We start from the raw sequence: 22,995 nt of genomic DNA, 5'->3' as shown, positions 1-22,995 counted from the left end.
AGAAAATCTGAGTCCATATGATTTATATTGTGAAAAGTTGTGGCTCAGTTGTGATGCTTAAGTACATTTTTCCTTACAACTGACAATAGGTTATCTAATTACTGTGTCAATAGTTACAGTTGTTAAAACACATATAAATTGAGACATTTAATTCTCATGTACTTAAAATCTTGGGGAAATGGAGATGAAGTAGAAAGAAAAATGATGATTCTTCTAACCTCTCAGAAATTCTTTTTTTTTTTTTAAGATTTTATTTATTTATTTGATAGAGACAGCCAGCAAGAGAGGGAACACAAGCAGGGGGAGTGGGAGAGGAAGAAGCAGGCTACCGGTGGAGCAGGGAGCCCGATGCGGGGCTCGATCCCAGGACCCAGGATCAGGCCCTGAGCCGAAGGCAGATGCTTAACAACTGAGCTGCCCAGGCGCCCCTCAGAAATTCTTTCTGGAGTTCAAAAGTCGCAAACATCCAAAACACAGAAAAAAAAAATCTGATGATGGAACAGAGAAAACATACCTTTTACACTTCACATTTGATCTGAAAGTTTCTTGGAAAGATTATCTTTTCTAAAAGCTCTAGATCTTATTATTTTACTCAAAGATGAAAAATAAAAGCTTTAGATGGCTGAGCCAAGCAAAGGCAATGCTCTAAATGTCAGGCTATAGCACAGGACTACCTCACACTAACAGAGAGAGCAGGAAGCTTCTTGCGCTAGAATAGTGCTCTCTCCCTGCCCACGGATGTCCTCATCCGCATGTCCAGACATGTGACTGTGTTACTCTGTATGGCAAAGGAACCTTGCAGGCGGGATTCAGTTAAGGATCTTGAGGTATAGAGTGATTAGGTCATAGAGTGGGGCCCTACCTCCGTAAGTACAAGAGCCTTTTCATAAGAGAAGGAGAGAGAAGGAGATGGGAGGAGGGAAGTCAGAGGTCAACTTAGAGAGAGATCTGAAGGTGTTAAAGTGCTGACTGTGAAGATGTAGCAGGGGCCACAAGCCAAGGAATGAAGGTGGCTTGCAGGAGCCAGAAAAGGCAAGGGCATGTATTCTCCCCTTGAGCTTCCAGAAGCCCTGCCAACTCATTTAGACTTCCGACCTCCAGTATTTTAGGATGATAAACTTGTGTTGTTTACAACCAGACAGTAAAAAAATAAAAATAAATTAAATTAATTAAAATAAATTCTTTCTAGGTGTTATGTGGCATAACTCAGTTATCAAAAAAAGAAAAAAACCTTCCTTTTTTAAAAGATTTTATTTATTTGAGAGAGAGAGCGAAAGAGCACAAGCAGGGGGAGTGGCAGAAGGAGCGACAGAGAGAGAGAGAGGGAGAAGCAGACTCCCCGCTGAACAGGGAGCCCAATGTGCAGCTTGAACCCAGGACCCTGGGATCATGACCTGAGCTGAAGGCAGATGCTTCACCGACTGAGCCACTCAGGTGCCCCAAAGCATACACATTTTTGCCTTCCTAAAACAGTTACCTTATACGGCCTTACCATCTCCCTACTTCCATCCTGAAGTGCCTTCCTCCAATAGCTCAGCATAAAAAATAGATCTAATGCGAACAGAAGTGCCTCTAGTAAAAGAGTTTTCCACGTTTTGAAGTGTGTGTGTATGCATGCACACATGTGTATGTGTCTGAATGCATAAGTGAGTATGTGTGTGTGAGCCTGTCATTACTACAGAGGCCACGGGAGAAAAGAAGGTCTCCCCTGAGCCAAGTCAGAAGTTAACAGGAACAATATGACAAACACAAGGTCATCCAGAGTTCTCAAAAGACAATGAGGTGTTAAGTACATTTTATAGCCATGAAAATCCAGGACGTAAATAAGCATGTGATGAAGTTTGCTCTGAACACAACAAATAAGTATATTTATATAAAATAACTTTCATTAACTATTCCTTTGCTCCCAATCTCAAGGAAATGCTAGTTATCCTTCAGCAGAATTTACTATTTGCTAATATAAACATAATGAAGCCTCTGCTAGGCTTGTATTCGAGATCTGGGAGACTGAAATCCCATAGTTTTCCTTTCAGTCTTCCATTTTAAAATATCTTGGAAATGAATTTAATATAGTTGAAAAGTAAGTAGGCGTGCTCCAAATCCAAAACTGTGTTTTTCTTGTCAAGTACTGCTCTCTGTAAAGTGCGTCACCAAACCCCAGTAGAAACTTACCCTTCAACTTGAGGTCAACGTTATGTCTCAGCCAAGGGTAAACACCATAGCTTGGCATATCTTCAGGAATCGGATTGCTGTTTATCCAGCCATCACAAGCAAACCGGAAGAAATTATCACAAGGGTCCACAGAGAAATTTACCTTACTCAAGATGGCGGCAGCTATTTAAAAAGAAAATCACAGGATTAATGACAAGCACCGAACTCTATGTACTGTTCTCTTCCAAATTAAACAACCATTTCCTATCAACCAGTTTCCAAGCCTTGGCTTTTACTTTTCCTCTCAAATGACTCCCTGAATCAACTTCACTATATAAAATTACTGTATTTAGATTGAGTGGGTAAAAGCTTGGTGGTATTCGTGTTAATGGTTTTTGCAGGACTGCCCCTGACATCTGCGCAGCATAGGATAGGAATACAAATGGAGTCCACAGTAAATTGTCCGCAAGGATGTGTGCAACATTTCCTTCCATCCCTCTCATCCTTCTGCCAGGTGATTCTGTGACTCATCCCATCAAGCGATAGGATCTATTTTCCCTGCCTCGCATCTGGGTTGGCCTTACGACTGGCTGTGACCAACAGAATATAGCAGAGCGACTTTTCTTGAGTTTCAAAACTAGGCCTTAAAAGGGCCTTGTATCTTCCATATTAACTCCCTTTGAATGGAGCCCTAAGACAGCCCTCTGAAGAAGCCTCCTGGAGGAGGCGAGACCACACGGAAAATAAACCAGTCAGCACCAAGTGCCAGACATGTGACTAAAGCCATCATGGACCTTCCAGGCCAGATAACCCTCCAGCTGAATGCAGCTGTATGAATGAGCCCAGGCAAGAACAGTAGAGGAACCCCTGCTGAACCCACAGAATCACAACAAATATTAAACCACTCCTACTTCAAACCTCTACGATTTGGGGGTATTTTGTTCCACGGTGTAAGCTGAGTGAAACAGAGGCCCATAAGTCATATTGAAATATTTAAAAGATGTATTTACAATATACCTCCATAAAGACCTGGAAATCCAGGTATGAATTCCTGAGCCCCTGGATGTTCAGTGTAGCTCTCAGAGGAATGAACCCCTGGAAGAGACCCCCACAGGCCCTGCAGGGAGGCTCAGGGCCATTTAGCAGGGAATTCGGGCTTGTAAACGGGTATGGCTGCTGACCTGGCCCCTGGATTAGGGGAGAGGCATGGCCAGAGGAGGGCAAAGTGAGGCATTCTAAACGAGGGGCCCAGAACAGGGGCCCCTCTTGCCCAGGTCTCAGGGCATAACTGAGTATGTGTGTAAGTTAACAGAAAGACACAACAGACTGATTTACCATTTTTTCCTCTTTCATAAGCCCACACACAATTGCATACGCAACACAGTCAACAGGGAGGAAGTTTGTGCATACTTAAATACATATCCACGAGCTGTAAAAAAATATTTCATTAAAAAATGAGAAGTTTCTTGGAGCGTCTGGGTGGCTCAGTCGGTTGAGTGTCTGACTTCGGCTCAGGTCATGACCTCAGGGTCCTGGGATCAAGCCCCACATTGGGCTCCAGGCTCAGCAGAGAGTCTGCTTGTCCCTCTCCCTCTGCGTCTCCCCCCACTCAGTGCTCTCTCTCTTTCTCAAATCATAAAATCTTTAAAAAAGAAAAGTGAGAAGGTTCTAAAATTCCTAAGACTGAACTCCAATTCTCTTCTAACCATCATACAACTGCTGGCTACCACTCTAACACAAAGATATGCACCAATTTAAAAAAAAAAGGCAGCCAATATTTTAGTGACATTGGAAAGATGACATTCTGGGTACTTTTCATACTTTAATTAATGCCAGAATATATTTATTTGAAATAATGAAAACCCAATGAGTTTTCAGCTGAATATAAAGGAACTGCCAAAAAAATTATCATCTGCATATATTTACATATGCTGGTTATCAGTTTGGTTACATGTGTCCTCCAGGTTTAAAAGTAGGCTAGATATTTTTCTAGCCTAGACTTGCTATGAAAATTTTCAACAACTTTTTGTCCTTGATAAAGTGAATGATCTAGAAATATCCTGTTTCTACAGGACTTCAAAACCCCCAGCACTTTCTCCTTCCCAAAAAAATCAAAGCAAAAAACTGGTATAGAGGGGCACCTGGGTGGCTAAGTCAGTTAAGCATCCAACTCTTGATTTTGGCTCAGGTCATGATCTCAGGGCTGTGAGACTGAGCCCCACATCAGGCTCCACACTGAGTGTGGAGTCTGCTTCAGATTCTCTCTCTCCCTCTCCCCTGCCACCCCCCAACCCTTCTTGTGCTCTATAAAAAAAAAACGTAAAATAAACAACTGGTTTTAGAAGTTTGATAAATTTTAAAACTGGCTTAATATTTTCATCTTTGAGAATTAATTCAGTGGTCTCCAATTATATTTTTACTTACTGCTACTATTTTATCATTGATATTAGTATGCAAATAAACTAGGACATACCAAATCTTTATTCCAGTTGGTATTTATAATGATTCTGGCTGTTCAGTCACAGAACGAATCTGCTATGTGACACCCCAGGATTATACAAGTCTCAGTGCCACACAATATTTACAATCACACAGAAAAGCCCTCACATACATTTTTATTCGCATAAGCACATTGTTTTCTGGCTGCCTTCCCAAACCTCCCCCTGACCCCAACCTAAAAATGTATCCTCTCCATCTCCTCAGTATTCTTGCAGGTACCTACAAAATCTGCAAGATCAGCTATGACCTCAGCCTTGACACAGAGTGGGGAAATACATCACTCACACAGAATTTGGAAGTCAGCCCGCTAAGTGGGAAAACTCTAGTTTCAAACTCCCAATTCATCATTTGTAATTCACAGCTGGGCACAGGGCTGCACTTTCTGTAGAACTGAGACTTCAAACTGCAAGGAACCATAGTTGTTAAGACACCACAACTCTTTTCCCCCTGCTCAGTTCCATGAAGAGAAAACTCAAAGAGACTTGTTTTAATAAAGAAATATGATGATCAAAAAAACCTGTGAAAGGCCCAACTATGTGTTCTCTCAAGTTACTGCATATAAGGTCAGTGGTTACGTGGCCCCCTACTAGCGTTTACATAGAGGTAGAGTCACCACACCCCAGATACCAGCCTGAGCTTTTAAGTTTAATCAGGGCTCAAGGGAGAGGGTGGTGCTAATAGTAAAATCATTAATACTGAGCATTTCCTCTGTGCCAGGAACCATGCTAAGCCCTTTTCAGAAAGTACAGCATCATCTGGTTTAAATGCCAGCAACACCATGCAAAAGCTATGTAACCTTGGGCAGGTTACTTAACCTCTCAGTTTCCTCATCTGTAAAAAGGGATAATAACCACAACCCATGGGATCTTCATGAGAATTAAATAAGTAAATACACATGAAGTGTTTGGAACAGTGTCAGGCACACTGACAAATACGGTTGCCAGATAAAATACAGAATGCCTAATGAGATTTGAATTTCATATCAATGACGGCTTTTATAGTTTAAGTATGTACCAAATACTGCTGTGGACAAACACAACAAAAACAGCAGCCTTGCTGTCTATCTGCAATTCAGATTTAACTGAGCATCCTGAACATGTATGTATGTAGCTAAAGCTGGCAACCTTACTTACAAATTTTTGCTATTACAATTCCACACTTATCTGAAACTCCTGAGTTCTTTTTCAGAGCTCATAGATTTTCCGATTTTAGAAAACTAATACAGTGCATAGACCACAGATAATATATTACCTCCAGCAATGTCTGGAGTGGCACTCCTGAAGCAAGCACAGTAACAATTCCATAGGAAATATATGCATATTTTCTTAGGTAGGATAAACAAAGTCCACAACCGTCTCACAGAAGTTAAGATCTAGTTTTGCCATCACAAGAACTGAAATCAGATCCAGTCTTGCCAGCTGACAGTTACAATGTTCTCTGGGCCTGGGGTTTAGAATCACACACACCATGGTCCTGAATTACTACTACAACCAGCACCACTATTTTCTTCTACTCTCATACCTAGCATGCTAAATAAAAACAGTATTTCCATTTTACAGGTGGTAAACAAGAGGCTTTGGATGGTTATTTAATTAACCCAGGATCATGTGGTTTTTAAGTGGACAGAGCATGCTTCAAACCCAAGTCAGCCTGCCTGCCCTTATCCGTATTTAGCATGCCCCTTTCTTGTAATTTTTTCCACCTCTTATTTTGAAAAAGGGATTAGGAGAAGAGGAAATGGGCAAGAGAAGAAAAAGAGAGCTATGGAGAGGAGGCATCTCAGAAAAGAGTGGCACCTGATCAGAAATGGCCCAGAAGGAATCAAACACTTCCATCTTCTGAGCTTCCGTCCTGCATGACCAGACACGCACACGCACCCCGCCGCACGCACGCACCCCGCCGCACGCACGCACCCCGCCGCACGCACGGCCCCACGCACGCACGGCCCCACGCACGCACGCGCCCCACGCACGCGCCCCACGCACGCACGCACCCCCTCCTCCTTTGCGCTCCTTTTCATTTGAGACCTTCTCAGGGAGACATTTATGCAGTGTGTACGTAATAGCTGTTCTGCATGCCCCTAAGCACAGTGAGGGTCCAGTTACACTGAAGAAGGTGTATCCTTGGTGAGCCTTTCGTCACAGAAACAGAAAAATCAGTATTTTTTTCAATGCCATTCACCAACGTGAAATTAAAAACAAAACAGCAAGGCAAAACAGACTGGCTGGCGGGAGATAACATTATCAAATGGCATTCTCTGTTTTAGTCTTGCGTTAAGATTTGTAATAAAGAGAAAACTCGTAAAAGTGGCTCTCCATACAAAAAGTTCCCTAAACTCAAATTGAAAATTTTTTAGTTCAAAAAATCTCATTTTCACACATCTGCAAGGACCCAAACACAGTAAAATCACAAGGTGACATGAAGTCTAAAACGTGACCTCTGACAGTTCCACCTGGTGTCCCACTCAACTTCAAGTCATCACTTTCCATTGAGAAACCCTAGGTCAGCTGCTCAAGCTGGAAACAGGAAAGTGTTGGGAATTCCCAAATCGTTCTCACCCTTTCCAGGATGAAATCGAGAAGCCGAAATGCTTGTCTAATCACCAGACACTAGTAAGTCTATTGTTATGAAAAGGGCAAGACAGGACCAAGGCCAAAGAGTTAAGTGGCATGGCCTTATCGCACCAAAGCACTGATGGAAAGCAAACAGACATGACCTTGAAGCCCAGCCCAGTAGCTAACTCAGGATGTGACCCTGGGCAAATTATTTAGCTTCCAGAAGCCTCCATATCCTCATCTGTAGTTGGGCCTGGTGATAGCACTGACATCATGGGGTTCTTAGGAAGATTTTATGAGACAGCTCATGTAAGTCACTTAACACAATGCCTGGTAAAGAAATATATATTGATCACTTAAAAATGGGACAAAAATAATTATCTAATCCATTACCTTCGTATAAGGCCTCTGAATTTAAAAGCTCTTTCACCTGAGTCTTTTCCATCTCAACAAATGCCACCACCAAAAATCTAAGCATCACCTTGATTCTCTGCTTTTTCTCACAACACACTTCAAATCCTTCGGCAACCCTCTGGCTCCCAAACCCTCTACACTCTACCTTTCCATCTCTGGAATTCAAGAAAGCATCGCGTCTCGTCTTACTTTATTCGGCTTACTGAAATAACCTCCCGCCTGACAACCTTCTTCCATCTTGCTCCCTCTGGTCTCTTTTCCATCCAGAAAGATTCTCCTGAGTCTAGGTCTCCACAGAGAGATCTTTTTAAATGCTAATAAGATCATGTCTCTGTCTTTATTGAAACCTTCCAGAGGCTTTTGAACACACTTAGGAAAAACCCACACTCGCTGACACCTGGGTTCCTCACTAACCCCGCACTCTAGCCCTTACCCAGTAAGTTCTTCTTCTCCGAGACCTTTGCCCTAGCTCTTCCCCATACCTGGAAAGCCCTTTCCTCGGTCTTCCCACAACATGTCCCTTCTCATCATTCAGGGTCATTTCAACATCATTTCCTCAGACTTTCCAACCTAGCCATCCTGTCACTTGCTATCACATTATTCTACTTGAATATTTTAATTTTCTGCATAACATTACCACCAGCCAATATTTTTCTTCCACACTGATCACCTTGTGTTTATTGATGGCATTTCTTCCCCTACCTGGTCATTCAACTTCGCTGCTAACTAAGTGCCTGACTTGGAATAAATAGTTGGCAAATTAATTCATTAATCTCTTAAGACCAAGAGGAAAGTGAAAGGGCCATGTGCTTAACTAATGCTTACGACTTTCTCCTTAGAAAATACACTAGTGTTCCTACCCACTTAAAGAAGAGGGGTAGGGAGCTGGAATCTGGGTCCTGCAAATCTAGGCTCTAACCCTATTCCCTCTTCCCTATAGAGGGAATAAAATGACTGTGCCAAAACTGAGGCAAGTTTAAACACTCTTATTCGCTGTGGAGTACCCACTGATACATCGCCTGCTCACCTCAAGACAAGTTTGACTTGTAAGGACCCAAAGTGATTTCAGGTGACAGTGGAAGCACAGATTGACGGAAGATCCCTGCTCAGAGGCAGACAGGCAGCACCCACTAACCAAATGATACAGAGAGACTGCTTAGGGTCAACAGTGACCTGTATCCAGCTCAGGCCATAGGAAGGCCAATGGTCTCTCTGTTCGGGTCTTAAGAAAAGCCATTTGGCCCTCCAAGCCCCTTCTGGATTTCCTTATAATGACTTGGAATACCACACAGCTGTTTTTTTGCAAAGAAGAAAAAAACAGGAAACCAACGCTCCACAACTTCACACTGAGACTTGAAGGTAAACTGAAAGTTTCATCAAAATTGCATTTCATCCTTGGTAAACCTCAAGCAAACAGAATACTAAAAATACCACCTGTTTTCTCTTCCTCTCCCCAAGGTACCATAATGATAACTTGACACAGGATGGAAAATGGACTTACCAGCTTCGATGCATTCTGGCTTCAGGCAGTACTCCTGTTTAGCTTGGAGACTTAAGAAACCTTGACTCACTGAAAAAACAGACCAAAATAAAGAAATGACTGGCTTGCAGCAGACTACGATCAGGTAACCCACAGTCAGGCACATATGCTAGACATTTGATATCAGTTCATCCTTCTCAGCATTGACACGGAGTCAAAAAATCCAGTTGGCTCAGTATCACTGAACCAGACTCTGGTCACAAGCTAAGGAAACTTGGCGAGAGTTGGCTGCTCTGAAATTGGGTTCTCTAGAATATAAGATGAGTGGATACAATCAGACCAATGCTTCTCAGAGTGGGGTGCCCAGGCATCGGGAGCAGCATTCCCTGGCAGCTCTTGAGAAAGTCAAATTACTGAGCTCTACTGCTCACCTGAATCGGAAAGTCTGGGGATGGGGCCCAGCCATCTGCATTTTTGCAAGCCCTCCAGGTGATTCTGATGCACACTCAAGTTTGAGAGCCACTGGGCTAGATGATCTCTAAAGTCTCTTCCATCTCCAATTATCTATGATTTAAGTCTCATAATTTCACTCTTTCTGTTTACAACTACATTCCTGTTTTAGAGATGGGGAGAAAATGAAACTTACAACTATGTCATTTGGAGCAAATCCAGACTGGAAGGAGAAAAATAGCATATGTAGCATTTAAAGTTCTGAATCTTATCCAAACCATCCATAGATGTGTGTGTTGGCGGGGGGGGGGTACACTGTATATTATTCAGTCCTCTAGCAAGAGAGTCATGATATGCCGTGTCCCCCACACACCCTCCTCCCACCAAGCTCAGCCTAGCTACCAGACAGATACGGTTCATGGACCAAGCTTCTAACTACTTCCACCAGAACAAAACAAAACAAAAACCCTGCGAGACGGAATTAGCTTTTCACCAATGGCTTAATTTTCCCCATCTGGCTGGCAATATTATCTAAATGGATTTCTGCAGAAGTACAGAAGGGTGCCCAATTTGTAAACCCCAGGCAGCACCTGGGCATTAGCAGATGTGAGTTTAGATTTCAAAGATATTTTTGGTAGCCAAGAAAGTTCATGGAAATTCATTATTGCTGTACTCTGTGAGCAGCAATAAGGAATCATTTGGAGATGTGGCCATGGGGAGATGGATTGTGGGGGCTGAAGGGGAGCCAAGGCCTTTTGTGGCATCCTCAGCTGAGAAGCAGGATAAGAAAGCACGGCGGTACCTATATTTCTGCTAGAGATGGAAGACCTGTACATCTCTTGCCAGTGTGGCAATTTGTATTCTTTATTAACCCACATTCTAAGAGGAGCCTGCTTTTTCTTTGTTCTTTTGTCTGCTGCCATCCTCCAAACAGCCTTTTTACTTGTGTTACATTACAGATATAAGAAAATTGCCTATGGAACATCTCAGGTCTATTTTTAAGAAAAAAAGTATCTCATGTGTGCCTGGGTTTCTCAGTCGGTTGAGCATCCCACTCTTGATTTTGGCTCAGATCATGATCTTGGGGTCATGGGATCAACCCCACATTGGGCTCCCGGCTCAGTGGAGAGTCTGCTTCTCCATCTCTCCCAAATCTTTTTTTAAGATTTTATTTACTTATTTGAGAGAGACAGAGAGCAAGAGAGTGGCAGAGGCAGAGGGAGAGGGAGAAGCAGGCTCCGCACTGAGCCGGGAGCCCAACGTGGGGTTCCTGAGCTGAAGGCAGACGCTTAAACAACTGAGCCACCCAGGTGCCCCTGAACAAATAAACCTTCTAAAAAAGAAAAGATTTACCTTAGCGTAAAGGTGTGATTTGATTTCTTTAAGGAGCAAAGAAAAGTTAGATAAAAATATAAATGTGCAGCATAAATATTAGTACTGAATGTTTCATTATGTCTGTGTGATGGAACCATGGGGGACATATTCCCTTCAGTCTACCTCTATATGTTTACCAAATGTTCTTTAATGAGCCTGTATTATTTTTTATAATGGAAAAACGAACTTTATTATAAGTAATACTGTTACGATTCTGGACAGTACCATCTGGATACTAGCCTTATTTTATTTTTTTAAAAAAGCTAATGAAATGGTTAATTTAAGGAGTTACTGATTTCATGGAAAAGAACTCTTGACCCAACTCTTTAAGGAAGCAGAACTAGAAATCTTTATCTGAATATGAGTAAAAAGGAGATTTAAATTAAATTAATTGGGATGCAGACAAGCCTAACCCCTTGAGGAAGAGCATTATATTCATGGGGGGTTAAGATCCTGCAAATAAATAAGAATCAGCAAGCCCAGATGATGTGAAGTTGTGGTGAATGAAATTGGGACAACAAGGAGAATATTTTTAATATAAAAAATGAAAATGGGGCGCCTGGGTGGCTCAGTCGCTTAAGCACCTGCCTTCAGCTTAGGTCATGATCCCGGGGTCCTGGGATCAAGCCCCGTGTCAGGCTCACTGTTCAGTGGGAAGTCTGCTTCTCCCTCTCCCTCTGCCTGCTGCTCTGCCTGCTTGTGCTCTCTCTCTCTCTCTCAAATGAATGAATACAATCTTTAGGGAAAAAATGAAAATGTTAGTTTTTACTGGTTAGGTGCTTTATAAAAACTTAAGGAGCAGTTGGTTTCTTATTTTAGATTTTTCTATAACCAGTAGAAATGACCTCAGAATGCAGTGGAGTCATCCACAGATCGACAGTGTGAGAATGACCATAAAGTAGGAGTCAGCAAACTATGGCCCATGGGCCAAGTCCAGTCTTCTGCCGGTTTCTGTACAGCCCATGAGTTAAAAATGATTTTTACATTTTTTAATGCTTGGAAAAAAACACAAGAAGGATAATATTTCATAAAAATGATCTGAAATTCAAATTTCACTGCTCAGAAATCAAATTATATCAGAATACAGTCATGCCTATTTGTGTACATAGTTGTCTGTGGTTGCCTTCTTGGTAAAATGGAGTCGAGTAGCAGCAGCAGAGACTGGATGGCTCAGAAAGCTGAAAATATTTACAGTCTGGCCCTTTACAGAAAACGTTTGCCAACTATTACATCTGAGAAATAGACTGTGGGGAGGAAGAAGGGGGGAAGGAGGAAAAGAAGAAAGGACGTTTTAAAATAAGCTATTTATAGGCATATGACTATACCTGTCATTTTAAATTCTAGTTTTCTAGCTTCTCTGAGACCAAGGCCAATGGCAGTCATTCTTACCGTAGAAGGACTAAGGTTTAGGAAAGAGATTAGCCCAGAGCCTAAAATGCAAAGAGGTAAGGAGGGATGCTAGAAATTGCAGGCATGTGCCTAAATTTGGACAGACAGAAAAATATCAACCAGGAAGCGCCTTGAAGAGGAGGACTTAACCGGAATATTGTCACAAAGAGCATTGCCTGGCAGGTCCCTGGAGATTCTCAGACAAGGACTTCACTAAGTGCTCAGCAGAGGTGGGTAGCAGAGCCTGGGGGACTAGGCAGTGAAGAAGGGTTGGGGGGGGAAGGAAGTCTGAAAAGTGCAGAGATGTTTGACAAAAACCTACTAAAGAATGTGCATTTATCTTAAAGCAAGTATCCCCAAACGTATACATCTAAGTGGACATGGTCAAGCTAGAGCAAGGCTCCTCAGACTTTCATTTGCAAATGAATCACGGGGGATCTTATGGAAATGCAGATTCTGAATCAGTAGTTCTTGGGGGAAGCTGGGGCTCCCCAGTGGTGCGCATGCTGCCAGCCCACGGACCACACCAGCCACACCGGCTAGTGAAGGTGTAGAGAGGCCACGCTTTTATTCTCTAATATCCTCTTAGAAATTTGCAGTAAGAAACAGGTAATTGGGCACACTGCAAATTATTTTTTTCTGTTTATGCAGGCCTCCTTACTCATAGCATTGCCTGGCTTCATGAGTTTTACTGTGCTCTAAAAACTTTAGAGCTGATTCCAAAGAATCATCTCCTCTCAAGGAACAAAGATTTGCTGCCATTGAGAATATTCCAACTACGGGCACCTGGGTGGCTCGGGTCATGATCTGTGAGTCCTGGGATTGAGTCCCACATCAGGCTCCCCGCTCAGCAGAAAGCCTGCTTCTCCATCTGCCTCTCCCCCTGCCTGTGCTCTGTTTCTCTCTCTCTCTCAAAGGAATAAATAAAATATTTTGTAAAAAATTCCAACTAATATGTAACAGCCTCAGAATATAGTCGTTCAAATGCTTCACGCAGCAGTAACATCATTAAAAAGAGTACATATTTTTACATAAACAATCATCATTTGGATTTTCGAAGTTTGGGAGTGTTCGCAAAATACAAATAGTCTAACTTTGTACTCACTTCCCACAGAGTATGTAGTTCCCATATGGGCATGCCCATATCATTTTCCTCTCTTTTGAATGTCAGGATAGGACACATGTCTAAACCCCAAGTGCTGAGAAATCTGAGAAAAGTTTTTGAGACCCACAAATTCAGTTGCAGGAGTAGGAGGTTTAGCTGCAGCAATAAACCTATCTAATTTCCTAAATCTGCAGCCACAGAGAACATGGAAAGATGGTTTGCTGGTTTTAGCAGAGTTTTCAACCACACAACCCTAACTCTTTTAAAGTCGGATCACTGGTTTTCCCTTGCCAAAATAAACATGGCCTCCTGCAACCTGTACAAGCCAAAGAACGTTTCCAGGCTTGCTGCATTTCACACTGCACCTCAAGTCTCCTAAGGATAGGGGCTTGTTCCTGTCTAGCTTTCAAGCTAGTGAAATAGTATGGGCTGTATGAGGAAAATACAAAGGGTCATAATCGAGGGTCCAAAATGCCTGCAATTTTAGAACATACGTCTCCCCTTTATAGGGATATCCTTTTCATCATATATACTCTCTGTGTACGTCATTCTCACCAAGAGTCATTAAAATAATTGAATCACAATACCTTTCAAATATTGGAAGGAAACCCTCTGTTCTCCTTCATATTAATTTTTAAATCTAGAAAGACAGTTAAAATTTCATCCCACCAGAGTCACTGGATTAGAAAAGCATTGAGGAATATCATTAAGGTGCATGTTTAAAGACTGCTTTGTATTTTTTTAAGTTAAATTTCATGATTCATTGAGGCAAACATTTGCAAAAATCAAATGGAAAAAAAAATTCCAGCGTGGTTTTGATCACAACGTCAAGTCTTCCCTCACAAAGTAATGACAGTATCTGACTATGAATTCATAAACCCTCGTTTTGCTAAATGTAAAATGCAATGCATAAAAAAATGTTTGCCCAGTGCAACCGAATCCTCCAGCCACCAGAAGCCACTTTATACCCACTTGGCATTCTGGACTATACATTTGGTGTGTGCGTGTATTTATTTATTCAGCTTCCTAAAGAAAAGGTTCCTTTTGCATATTTAATAGAAGCTAAGGATACACCACCTACTCACACATGCAAACAGCCCTCCACCTGCATCTGGACAAGGTTTGCCAGAATAAAGCACAAGGAGAGTTAACTGCACTCGCCCTGCTCCCTGGCCTCCAGCGCCCCACTTACCTAGAAAGAGGACCATGCCCAGCACCAGGGTGCCACCAACGAACACAGCCAGGGCGATTCGAGTGCCTCTATTGGCTGTCTTTCCAGTCTCCGTGCTGCTTCCCATTTCTGCCTCCATCAGGAGGGACGTAGAGGCCACGCGAAGAGAAAAGTCTCTTTTTGTGGTTTGGTGGCTGGTCTCAAGAGTCTGTTAGGCGTTGACATCCAAGGTTCTCTTGCTCTTCTAGTAATAGACAGCTTTAAAAATCCCGTCAGGAAATCTTCCCTCGCCACCCTTTCTCAAATATTTCTTCACAAATGAAATAAAAGAAACCCAAAATATTGGTTGCCTTGGCTTTCCCCCTGACCAGACAAAACAAACAGTGGTTGCTTTATCTTGGTGCTCCCCCCCCCAGCAAAGTCCCTCTCAACCGATGATTTGGCAGGCTCTTCTCTCAGGCGTTCTGAGTGTACATGTTTTACTATGTGGCTGAACAGATGTTTTAGCTATTTAAATGTATAGTCACTGAGGGAGGAAAAAAACAATTGTCTTTATCAAAACTGGATTCTCATCAAACTCCCCCAAACCATGATAAGTTAGGTGGCAAGGATTCTCCGGACCCACTTTAAGGTCTCAACGAATCACGTAATTCTTTTGTACTAATCATTCTGCTCGCCTGAACTGTCTCCATCAAAGCTATTGTTTCTGTGTGCAAGTCCCTTTATAAAGCCCTCTAAGAGTTCCTGGGATATCCTGGAGCATTTTATTTTAGGAACTTTGTGTATGACGGCATGTGCCAAAAATCAGAGTCATAGTCCAGTGCAGTGCAAAGTAGCAATTAAGACAACCTACAGAGGCTGCTGGTTTGGACTGGAACTTTTTTTAAGGAGAAAGAAAATGCACTTCCTCTGTGATGCTAAGAATTGTAAAAAAGAAGGGTAAGTGTTCGAAATAAGCTTATTAGCAACCGCAGAAGAAATGGTACAAGATTTTTTTCCCCTGCATCTTTTGATGGAGAGTGCCCCTGTGTGTTTTGCCCTCCAGGCCCACCAAGGCAGCCTTTGGTTAGTACAGCTTGGAGTTTACATAAAACGCCCATTTGCACGGATTCTCCAGGATAGAATCAAAGGCAATTGGTTTCACTGGAAAGACTGAGTTAATGACTGGGTCTTTGATTTGTTTAATTATGCTAACAATTTCAATTATGAAAATCTGTTTTCTTCATGGGGAAAGGCAATTGAGCATCCAGTGCTATGGGTTTTATTAGCCAATGATAGAGATATCATTGATTCACAACACATTTACTCCTTACCTGTTTTGGTTTTGCTGAAGCTCATAGGACAGTGGAGGTGGGGGTGGAGGATTCGCCTGAAAACCAGCAGAGCACAGTCCTCATGCAAAACTTGTGCCCATAGCCTTGTGGGTCACACCTGAGCTCAGCAGACGCTGTTGAGCCCGGCATAACATGGCCACGTATTCACGGTCCTATCTGGCTGGTCTGGGTCAGGCCTTACATCCTTAGCATGGGATTCTTCCAGGCTTTAGACTTATTCCAAAACGCATCCTACCTTACTTTCTGCTCATTTCATTTTGCCACAAAGGCAGAAGAGCATGAGCCTTTGTCCAAATTATGACATCATAGTATGCTGTAGATATTATATGCTCATTCCCTGTCGTTATTTTGTTGTTATTCCACATCTTTTTTAATAGCCATATTGTTTTATTTATTTTTAATAATAATTTTTTATTCTGTTATGTTAGTCACCATACAGTATATCCTTAGTTTTTGATGTAATGTTCCATGATACATTATTTGTGTATAACACCCAGTGCACCATGGGATAGGCCGGTGATGGGTATTAAGGAGGGCACATATTGCATGGTCCACAACACATCCTAGCAGGCCTTTGGCTCCTAGGATGGGATTCTCCCATGAGTTTTTAGACTTGAATCCATAGTACATCTTAGACTAGGAGCTCTATGAAGTCAGGAATCACATCCATCAAGTTCAATGCTATAATCCCAGCATCTACAGTTCATGGCCCATAACAGTGAAGGAAGAAATAAGAACAACGAAAATCAGGTGAGTCAGCTCCAAGTGCTCTCTCGTAAAAAGCAGCTTTGGGACACTCCGATGCTAGTGTCTGGGGGTCCTTCAGCCTCCTAATTCCTTCTAAGTGCTCAAATGATAATGACATATCACAGAGCTATAGCACGTTCGTTTCCCGTTTTAACCTCATGGTAAACGTATATGCTTGATAGCAAAGGTATTTTTATCTCTGGTTTGCACACGAGAACACTGAGACTCAAGGACCAGCCTCAAGCAGCATAGCAAACTCAGGAAAGGGAAAGTCAGTGAGGGGATCACCGCCATATACCGCACGTCTGCGGCTTCCCAGAGCTCCCCGGGCACGAGGGAGAGGACATCCACACAAGCATTGACACCACGTCTTCCCGCTTTCCTTTCTCCTCCGAATCTCCTCACACCTTCCAGAGCCGAACTGACAGGCAATGGCGGCTGCAGGTTGCCAGCGGGGAGGGGGCAGGGGGAGTGCAATACCTTCACCCACCTCAGATTGGTGATTTCCCCAGAGGTGAGGGCAATTGGGACTTACCCTGAAGTACACCTATTCCTCACTTTACCCCATGAATTCGTTCTGGAATACTCAATTGCGAAGTGAAAAGCCAGTAAACAAAAAAAGACTTCCATTAATTGTAATAGGAAAATTACAATGCATTCCATCCCAAGTTAAGATATGCAAATGCGGACAGAAAAATGTATTACTTGAACAGTGAAAACAAGCCTATAAAAATAATAACTTTCGAGGTATTGAAAATAAATACACTTTGTTCATGTGACCCAACTAATAAAGTTTTGTTTTACTCACCAAAGGAGTAAAGAAGACTTGAGAGCAGGTGGAGATTGGTAGAAGAATGGGTGCCGGTGACTCATTCATCAGAAGGTGCATTCTCCATTCTGTGCCATTTTCTGCATTAAGTTTTCAACCTTTTGGGAGATGTTGATTATCTTGCACTCAAACTGCATTTAAAAATAAACTTGTAGCTCAGAAGGGTCACCTGGTTGACTCAGTCGGTGAAGCGTGTGACTCTTGAGCTCAGGGTTGTGGGTTCAAGCCCCACACTGGGTGCAGAGATTACTTAAAAATAAAATCTTTAAAAAAAGAGAAGAAAAGAAAAAGGTTGTAGCACAGAAAAAAAAATAAGAGCAAAATAAAGAAGTTCAAAGTATAGAAAAATAATGAGTGCTTACAAGAGACAAAAGCAAGGGTCTGCAAACTCGGGCACATGGGCCAAATCTCGGCCACCACCTATTTTTGTAAATAAATGTTATTGGAACAAAGTCACCCCCATTCATTTACATATTGTTTCTGATTGCTTTCATGCTACCAGGTCAGAGTTGAGACGTTTCATGCCACAGATACGGCCCGTGGAGCTTATTTGCTCCTGGCCCTTCACAGAAACCCTGGACTAAAAGGGTAGTAGCAGATGCTTATCCTCACCCACATGGCGCACTAACACAAAGCAAAATGTTCACCTGCACGTGACCAGCTTCTCAAAACCGTTCTCTGTGATGTTCTCTGAATGCCAGCTGTTGTGTCAGGGAAATTGGTCAATGTGTCTTTGTCTGAAACCGTAATATTAAAACTATGGCATGTTATTTAGTGTGTTTTGTGGTGAAGTGTCATTCTGGGATGACAAAAACGTTACAATTCCTCAAGAGCCATGAAAATTAGTTAACTGAAAACTCAGTACGCGAGGGAGTCTGCTTAATCATCTGGTCTGCATTCACTCAATTGTTTCCATTCAGAACCTCCAGGACTGTCTTGAGCTTTAACTGGAATCAGTCAATGGAATCCACAGAAATTTCTTGACCATTTCTCAGGTGTCTGGCCCCGTGCAAGGCCCTGTGAGGGCAGACAAAGAAGCCATGCCCAGAGTTCCAGACTGGTAAACTAGGCCAGTCATAAAAATAGGCAAAGCCCTTGGCCACTTAGTTACAGAGCACTAAAGGCCAACAAGTTGTCCAGAGAAATAGCAAACCCTGAATGACAGATCCGTTGGGAAGACTTCCAGGGAGACCTGATAGAATGGACAGCTTGAGGGGAAAAAGGGAATGCTTCCAGATAGGACAAACCCCAGAGGACCTGTGACTCCCTGGGTATTGACATCTCTCCCTGTAGGACTCCCAGGTAAGATTATTTATCCAGAGCTAATGGAGTCCTGCAACCTTGACCCAACCTCAGTGGCGGGGGATGACAAGCGAAGGGAAGTCTTTATGCTACATGAGTGCATCTGGTCATTACTCAGAGGCGCCGGGCCTTCTGTTTCAGGCAGTAAAATCCCATGTGAGCTACAATTTCAGTGAAAAAGAAGGAAATGATTCAAAACCTGAAAAATGTATTCATCCATCCCCGGGAAGGCGGAGGGGGGAGGGAGGAAAGGGAAAGAAGAGCTGAAGACTCTTTAGCCTCAGAGCCTCGGGCTGCGGCAGAGCTCTGTTACTTGTTGGCAGGCCCTTCAGACTAGGGAGGGTTCAAGTCCCAGGCCTCCCACTAATGAGACTCATTACTTACGTTATATCTGATCTTTTCAAACATCTTTCTTAGCTGGGTGTTCCGTCTCCTCTTACAGATGAGAAAACTGAAGTTTGGAGCTATTAAGCGATTTGCCCAAGGTCACACAGCAGGTATTTGTCTTAAGGCCTGAGAGGTTTCAAATTCCAACCTCTTTTCTCTCTGCCCTGTTACTTGATGAATTTGCTTATCTACCTCAGGTAATTAGTGAAGGTGGGTACAGCGTGTCAAAATGACACCTGAGACCCAGGGAAAGCGATAAACTATGCCTCCTCTAATTCTCTTGTTGAAAAGACTAATTATCAGGTTTCATTTCTTTCCCAGGAACTGCAGCCATCATTAAATATGGGGGAAAACTTTTTTTGGCTGGGCAACAAGAGTGTCTGCTGATTTGCCGCTGCTCATAAATGAACACGAGGAAAGATACCCACATTTGAAAGGCCTTCCAACCGCGTGTTGTGCTGTTGACTTCTGAGCCTAAAGGGGGATTTATTTCTGGACTTTCTCACATCCTACTGCTTCATCAGGGCACACTCACTTTGTGTGTATTATCATCAGCCCTGCGGTGGAGGAATCTTCTGTTTTACAGATAAGGACAACGAAGCCGGCAGAGGGTAACGTTCCCAAGCTCGCATGATGGGCAAATGACTGAGCCACTCAGACGGAACTCAACTCTGTCAAGCTCTTGTTTTGAAATGCACCCAAGATTTGTTTTAAACAGGTAGAGGAAGATGATGGACACAGAGAAAGGCTTTGAAAGAAGAGTTTATTACTCACAGTTCTCACAGCCACATGGAGAAGCACCAAGGTTGGTCAGGCAACAGAAGGAGCAAGGGGGGGGGAAAGGAGCAAGGGGAAAGTATACACAAGAGCCTTTTATTACAGTTTTCAAGAAAAGAAATGAACAGGCAGGCTAAGCAGCTGAGACAGGCTTAGGAAGGGAGAGTTTGAAAAATTTCGGCAGGTACTGGTCTACAGGAGTTGACCCCCCGCCTGGCCCTGGGGTGATCTGGTTCTGGGTGGACAGTATCCTGGACTGCAGGAGCCTGAACGAAGGAGGCAGGTGAGGGTACAGACTGAGGATTGGTTGGGTTGCATTTCAAAGGCACGCTACAAGGCAAATCATTTACTATCTCTAGGAATTTGCTAACCCTGGGAGGGGCAGGCCCTCCCTGGGTCCGCAAGGCCCAAAGATGTCAAAGAGTCATAAAATATAGAAAATTAAAAACATGAGTAACACAGCTCCAAAACCCTCCAGACCTTTCCAAAAGCATTCCAGTACACTGCATTCTATTAAAATGTAATAACCGTTCATGCAACTAGTGCTTATGTGCCACAGCCTCAAACTGATCAGATTCATGCTGACCCCTTGCTTCGGCGACCAACACACGGAAGTTTGTATGCCTGTGATTAATTACAGCCAACTGTTCAAGGATGGCTTACTCAGATGTTTAATGAAGGCAAGAGGCTTAGAGAAGTGATTTTCAAGTTGGTGTGGTCAGGTACCAGAATCTCCTGGGAGGCTGGTTTAAACACAGATTACTGGGTGCTATTCTTCAAGTGTGTGACTCAGTAGCTCTTGGATGGTCTGAAATGTGTGTTTCTAAGAAGCTCCCCAGTGATGGCAATGCTGCTGGTCTGAGGACATCTGGAGGACCACTGGCTTAGAGAAACCATCAAATCTCTTTGACTAAGGCAAACTGAAGAACTAACAAAACTAAACGTTAAACTTTATAGAACCCAGGGATGACATTCAAAATATTTTACAATATTTAAATAATTCAAGTGCCAGGCTGCTATGACTTTGTTAAAATAGCATTTGTTAAGTGGAGCAGAGGGTGCCAGATCTCGAGCTGTGGTTCAACCAAAGACTACAGGAAAAATTGAAATGGAGAAGATTCTTATTTATAGGTCCTGGAGGCTGGGCACAGCATGCCTCCATGGGCGACATGGGGAGGTCAAGGCAGAGTACACAGAGAAGAGGCAGGACCTGGGCACATGCCTTCACGACGTCCCGGGGATGGAGTGCTTTGGGGTTCCCAGGCTAAGGCCAGACTGGTCACTTCAAACCAAAACCAGCAGAGCTGTGGTAAGCTCTGTGGGGCTCTTACCTAAGGGGCACCCTGGGAGGCGACGGAGACCGTTCCTTGATCATAAGGGCTGCGGGGGGACCCCTACCAGGAACTTACATTTGCTCGTGACCCTGTACACTGTTATCCAGGGCATGGACCAGCATGACGGCCAAAGGCCAGTTTCCGGTCTCCACGGGTGGCTTGGCCAAACAACATGGACGCCAAGGCAGCAGTGCCGTGGAGTGGCGTGGCTCATTGCTCCACATAGCCAGCACTTCTTCGCTGCTGGATCTGGAGGGTCCCGGGAGAGGGCTTGGGGCAGACGAGGCTGCGAGGAAGGCCTGGAGCAGCAGCCACTGCAAGGAAGGAGGTATTTCAATAGTTAACGACAGCTCGGGCCATACTGCCAGGAGCCCACTGAACTGCAAACCCGAGTCAAATTTCAAATGGACTTATGATGGTGCTTAAAACCCTTCAAGAGCTGCTGCCAGCTTTTGGGAAAATGTCCAAATGCTTTGCACAGATGTCCTCCGTGACTGAACCCCGGCAATCCTCCAGGCTCATTTTGGTTGCCCTTCAATTTACACACCAGTCATTCCAAACCCCCTTAAAGTTCCCAGACACACCGAACGTCACCCAGCCTATTTGCTCTCAGAAAACAACATTCTTTTGCCTAGAAAACCATTTCCTTAGAAACTCAGGTTCATCTTTTGAGACTCCATTCAGACTCCTTTGGAAAGCATCCCAAAGCCCTCTTCTTATCAAGGTCATGGGGTGACCTGTCATATCACTTAGATTGTGGGACAATGATCTGTATGGGAATCCACCTCATTAGGCTACGGGCAAGTTGAGGGAAGGCATTTACCATATTGCATCAATTTTAAGAGGGACTTTTTTTCAAGCTTTAACATCTCTAGAATAGAGGGTATCTTAATTTGACAGCATTTGTTTTTCTTAATGGTACATAGTATTGTGGTACATCTTACAACCAATTGTATGTTGGATTCAACAATATAAGCTTTTTTCTTCCCTGTACCCACATCTCCTTGTGCAATACTAAGCACGGAGGATATGCTTTGGGTCTCAGCCTCACTTGGACCTTCTAGCATGTTCGGTGTCAAGCCCACAAACTACATTTTCCAAGCTACCTTGCCAGCTGAGTTCTGGATTCTGTCAGTGGGAGGCACTCGTGGGCAGGAGGCACATACAAGTCTGCTTTGGTTTTTTGTTTGCTGCTCCCGGTTCTACCCGCGGCTCCAGCAGGTGACAGTGGGCTCCTACAAGAGTGGGGGCAGAGGTGACAGCAGCAGAGGCAAATGGCTGCTGGTGCGCACAGACTACAGAAGCTTTTGTGGGACCGTGGCTCCTAGAGTTCCAGTCAGCAGCAGCTGCAGGCATGAGTGTTTCTGTGGACTTGGGGTCAACACCTGTCCTCCTTTGGTAGCAGTAGCAACTTCAAGAACTTACGGAACTCTGAGCACCATCGTGCCCACTTCACTCCTTCTGCCAGTTGGTTCCAATAGCTTTAGAACCAATTCTCTGCATTAAATACACTGTCTTTAAGATAGGTAGAGAGCTTTCTGCTTTTCTGGCCTGAACACTGACAGCTACAGTCCCCTTGCCTTTCCTTCTGTAACTGGAAATGGCCATTCAGGTTGAAGCACGTTCCATGCTGCCGGGCGGCACGGCACAGTGGCGACAGCACTTAAGGGCATGGTACCCGTGACTGAACGCAGTCA

The 22,995-nt window shown here is 43.5% G+C and overlaps 1 protein-coding gene across 3 annotated transcripts in view; it reads right to left on the bottom strand.

Annotated features, from left to right (window-relative positions):
* The window catches only part of PHEX (phosphate regulating endopeptidase homolog X-linked), a 212,741-nt gene extending 190,068 nt beyond the window's left edge, over positions 1-22,673 (bottom strand). The window contains exons 1-7 of one of the 3 annotated variants that reach the window (XM_034649535.1): positions 22,405-22,673; positions 21,374-21,612; positions 17,478-17,761; positions 15,902-15,957; positions 14,610-14,898; positions 9,121-9,189; positions 2,173-2,334 (exon numbers count right to left, since the gene is read on the bottom strand). In XM_034649535.1, the coding sequence (XP_034505426.1) occupies positions 2,173-2,334; positions 9,121-9,189; positions 14,610-14,727 (349 nt within the window). In that variant the 5' untranslated portion in view covers positions 14,728-14,898; positions 15,902-15,957; positions 17,478-17,761; positions 21,374-21,612; positions 22,405-22,673. Of the gene's footprint in view, positions 1-2,172; positions 2,335-9,120; positions 9,190-9,530; positions 9,713-14,609; positions 16,360-17,477; positions 17,762-21,373; positions 21,613-22,404 lie in introns of those variants that run through there. The other 2 variants (XM_034649537.1, XM_002913929.4) reach the window with 2 other exon arrangements.
* Between the last annotated feature and the right edge of the window lie 322 nt (positions 22,674-22,995).

The sequence above is a fragment of the Ailuropoda melanoleuca genome, chromosome X (genome assembly GCF_002007445.2).
Source record: "Ailuropoda melanoleuca isolate Jingjing chromosome X, ASM200744v2, whole genome shotgun sequence".
NCBI classification, from domain to species: Eukaryota; Metazoa; Chordata; class Mammalia; order Carnivora; family Ursidae; genus Ailuropoda; species Ailuropoda melanoleuca.
This window is presented reverse-complemented; position numbering and strand designations above follow the sequence as displayed.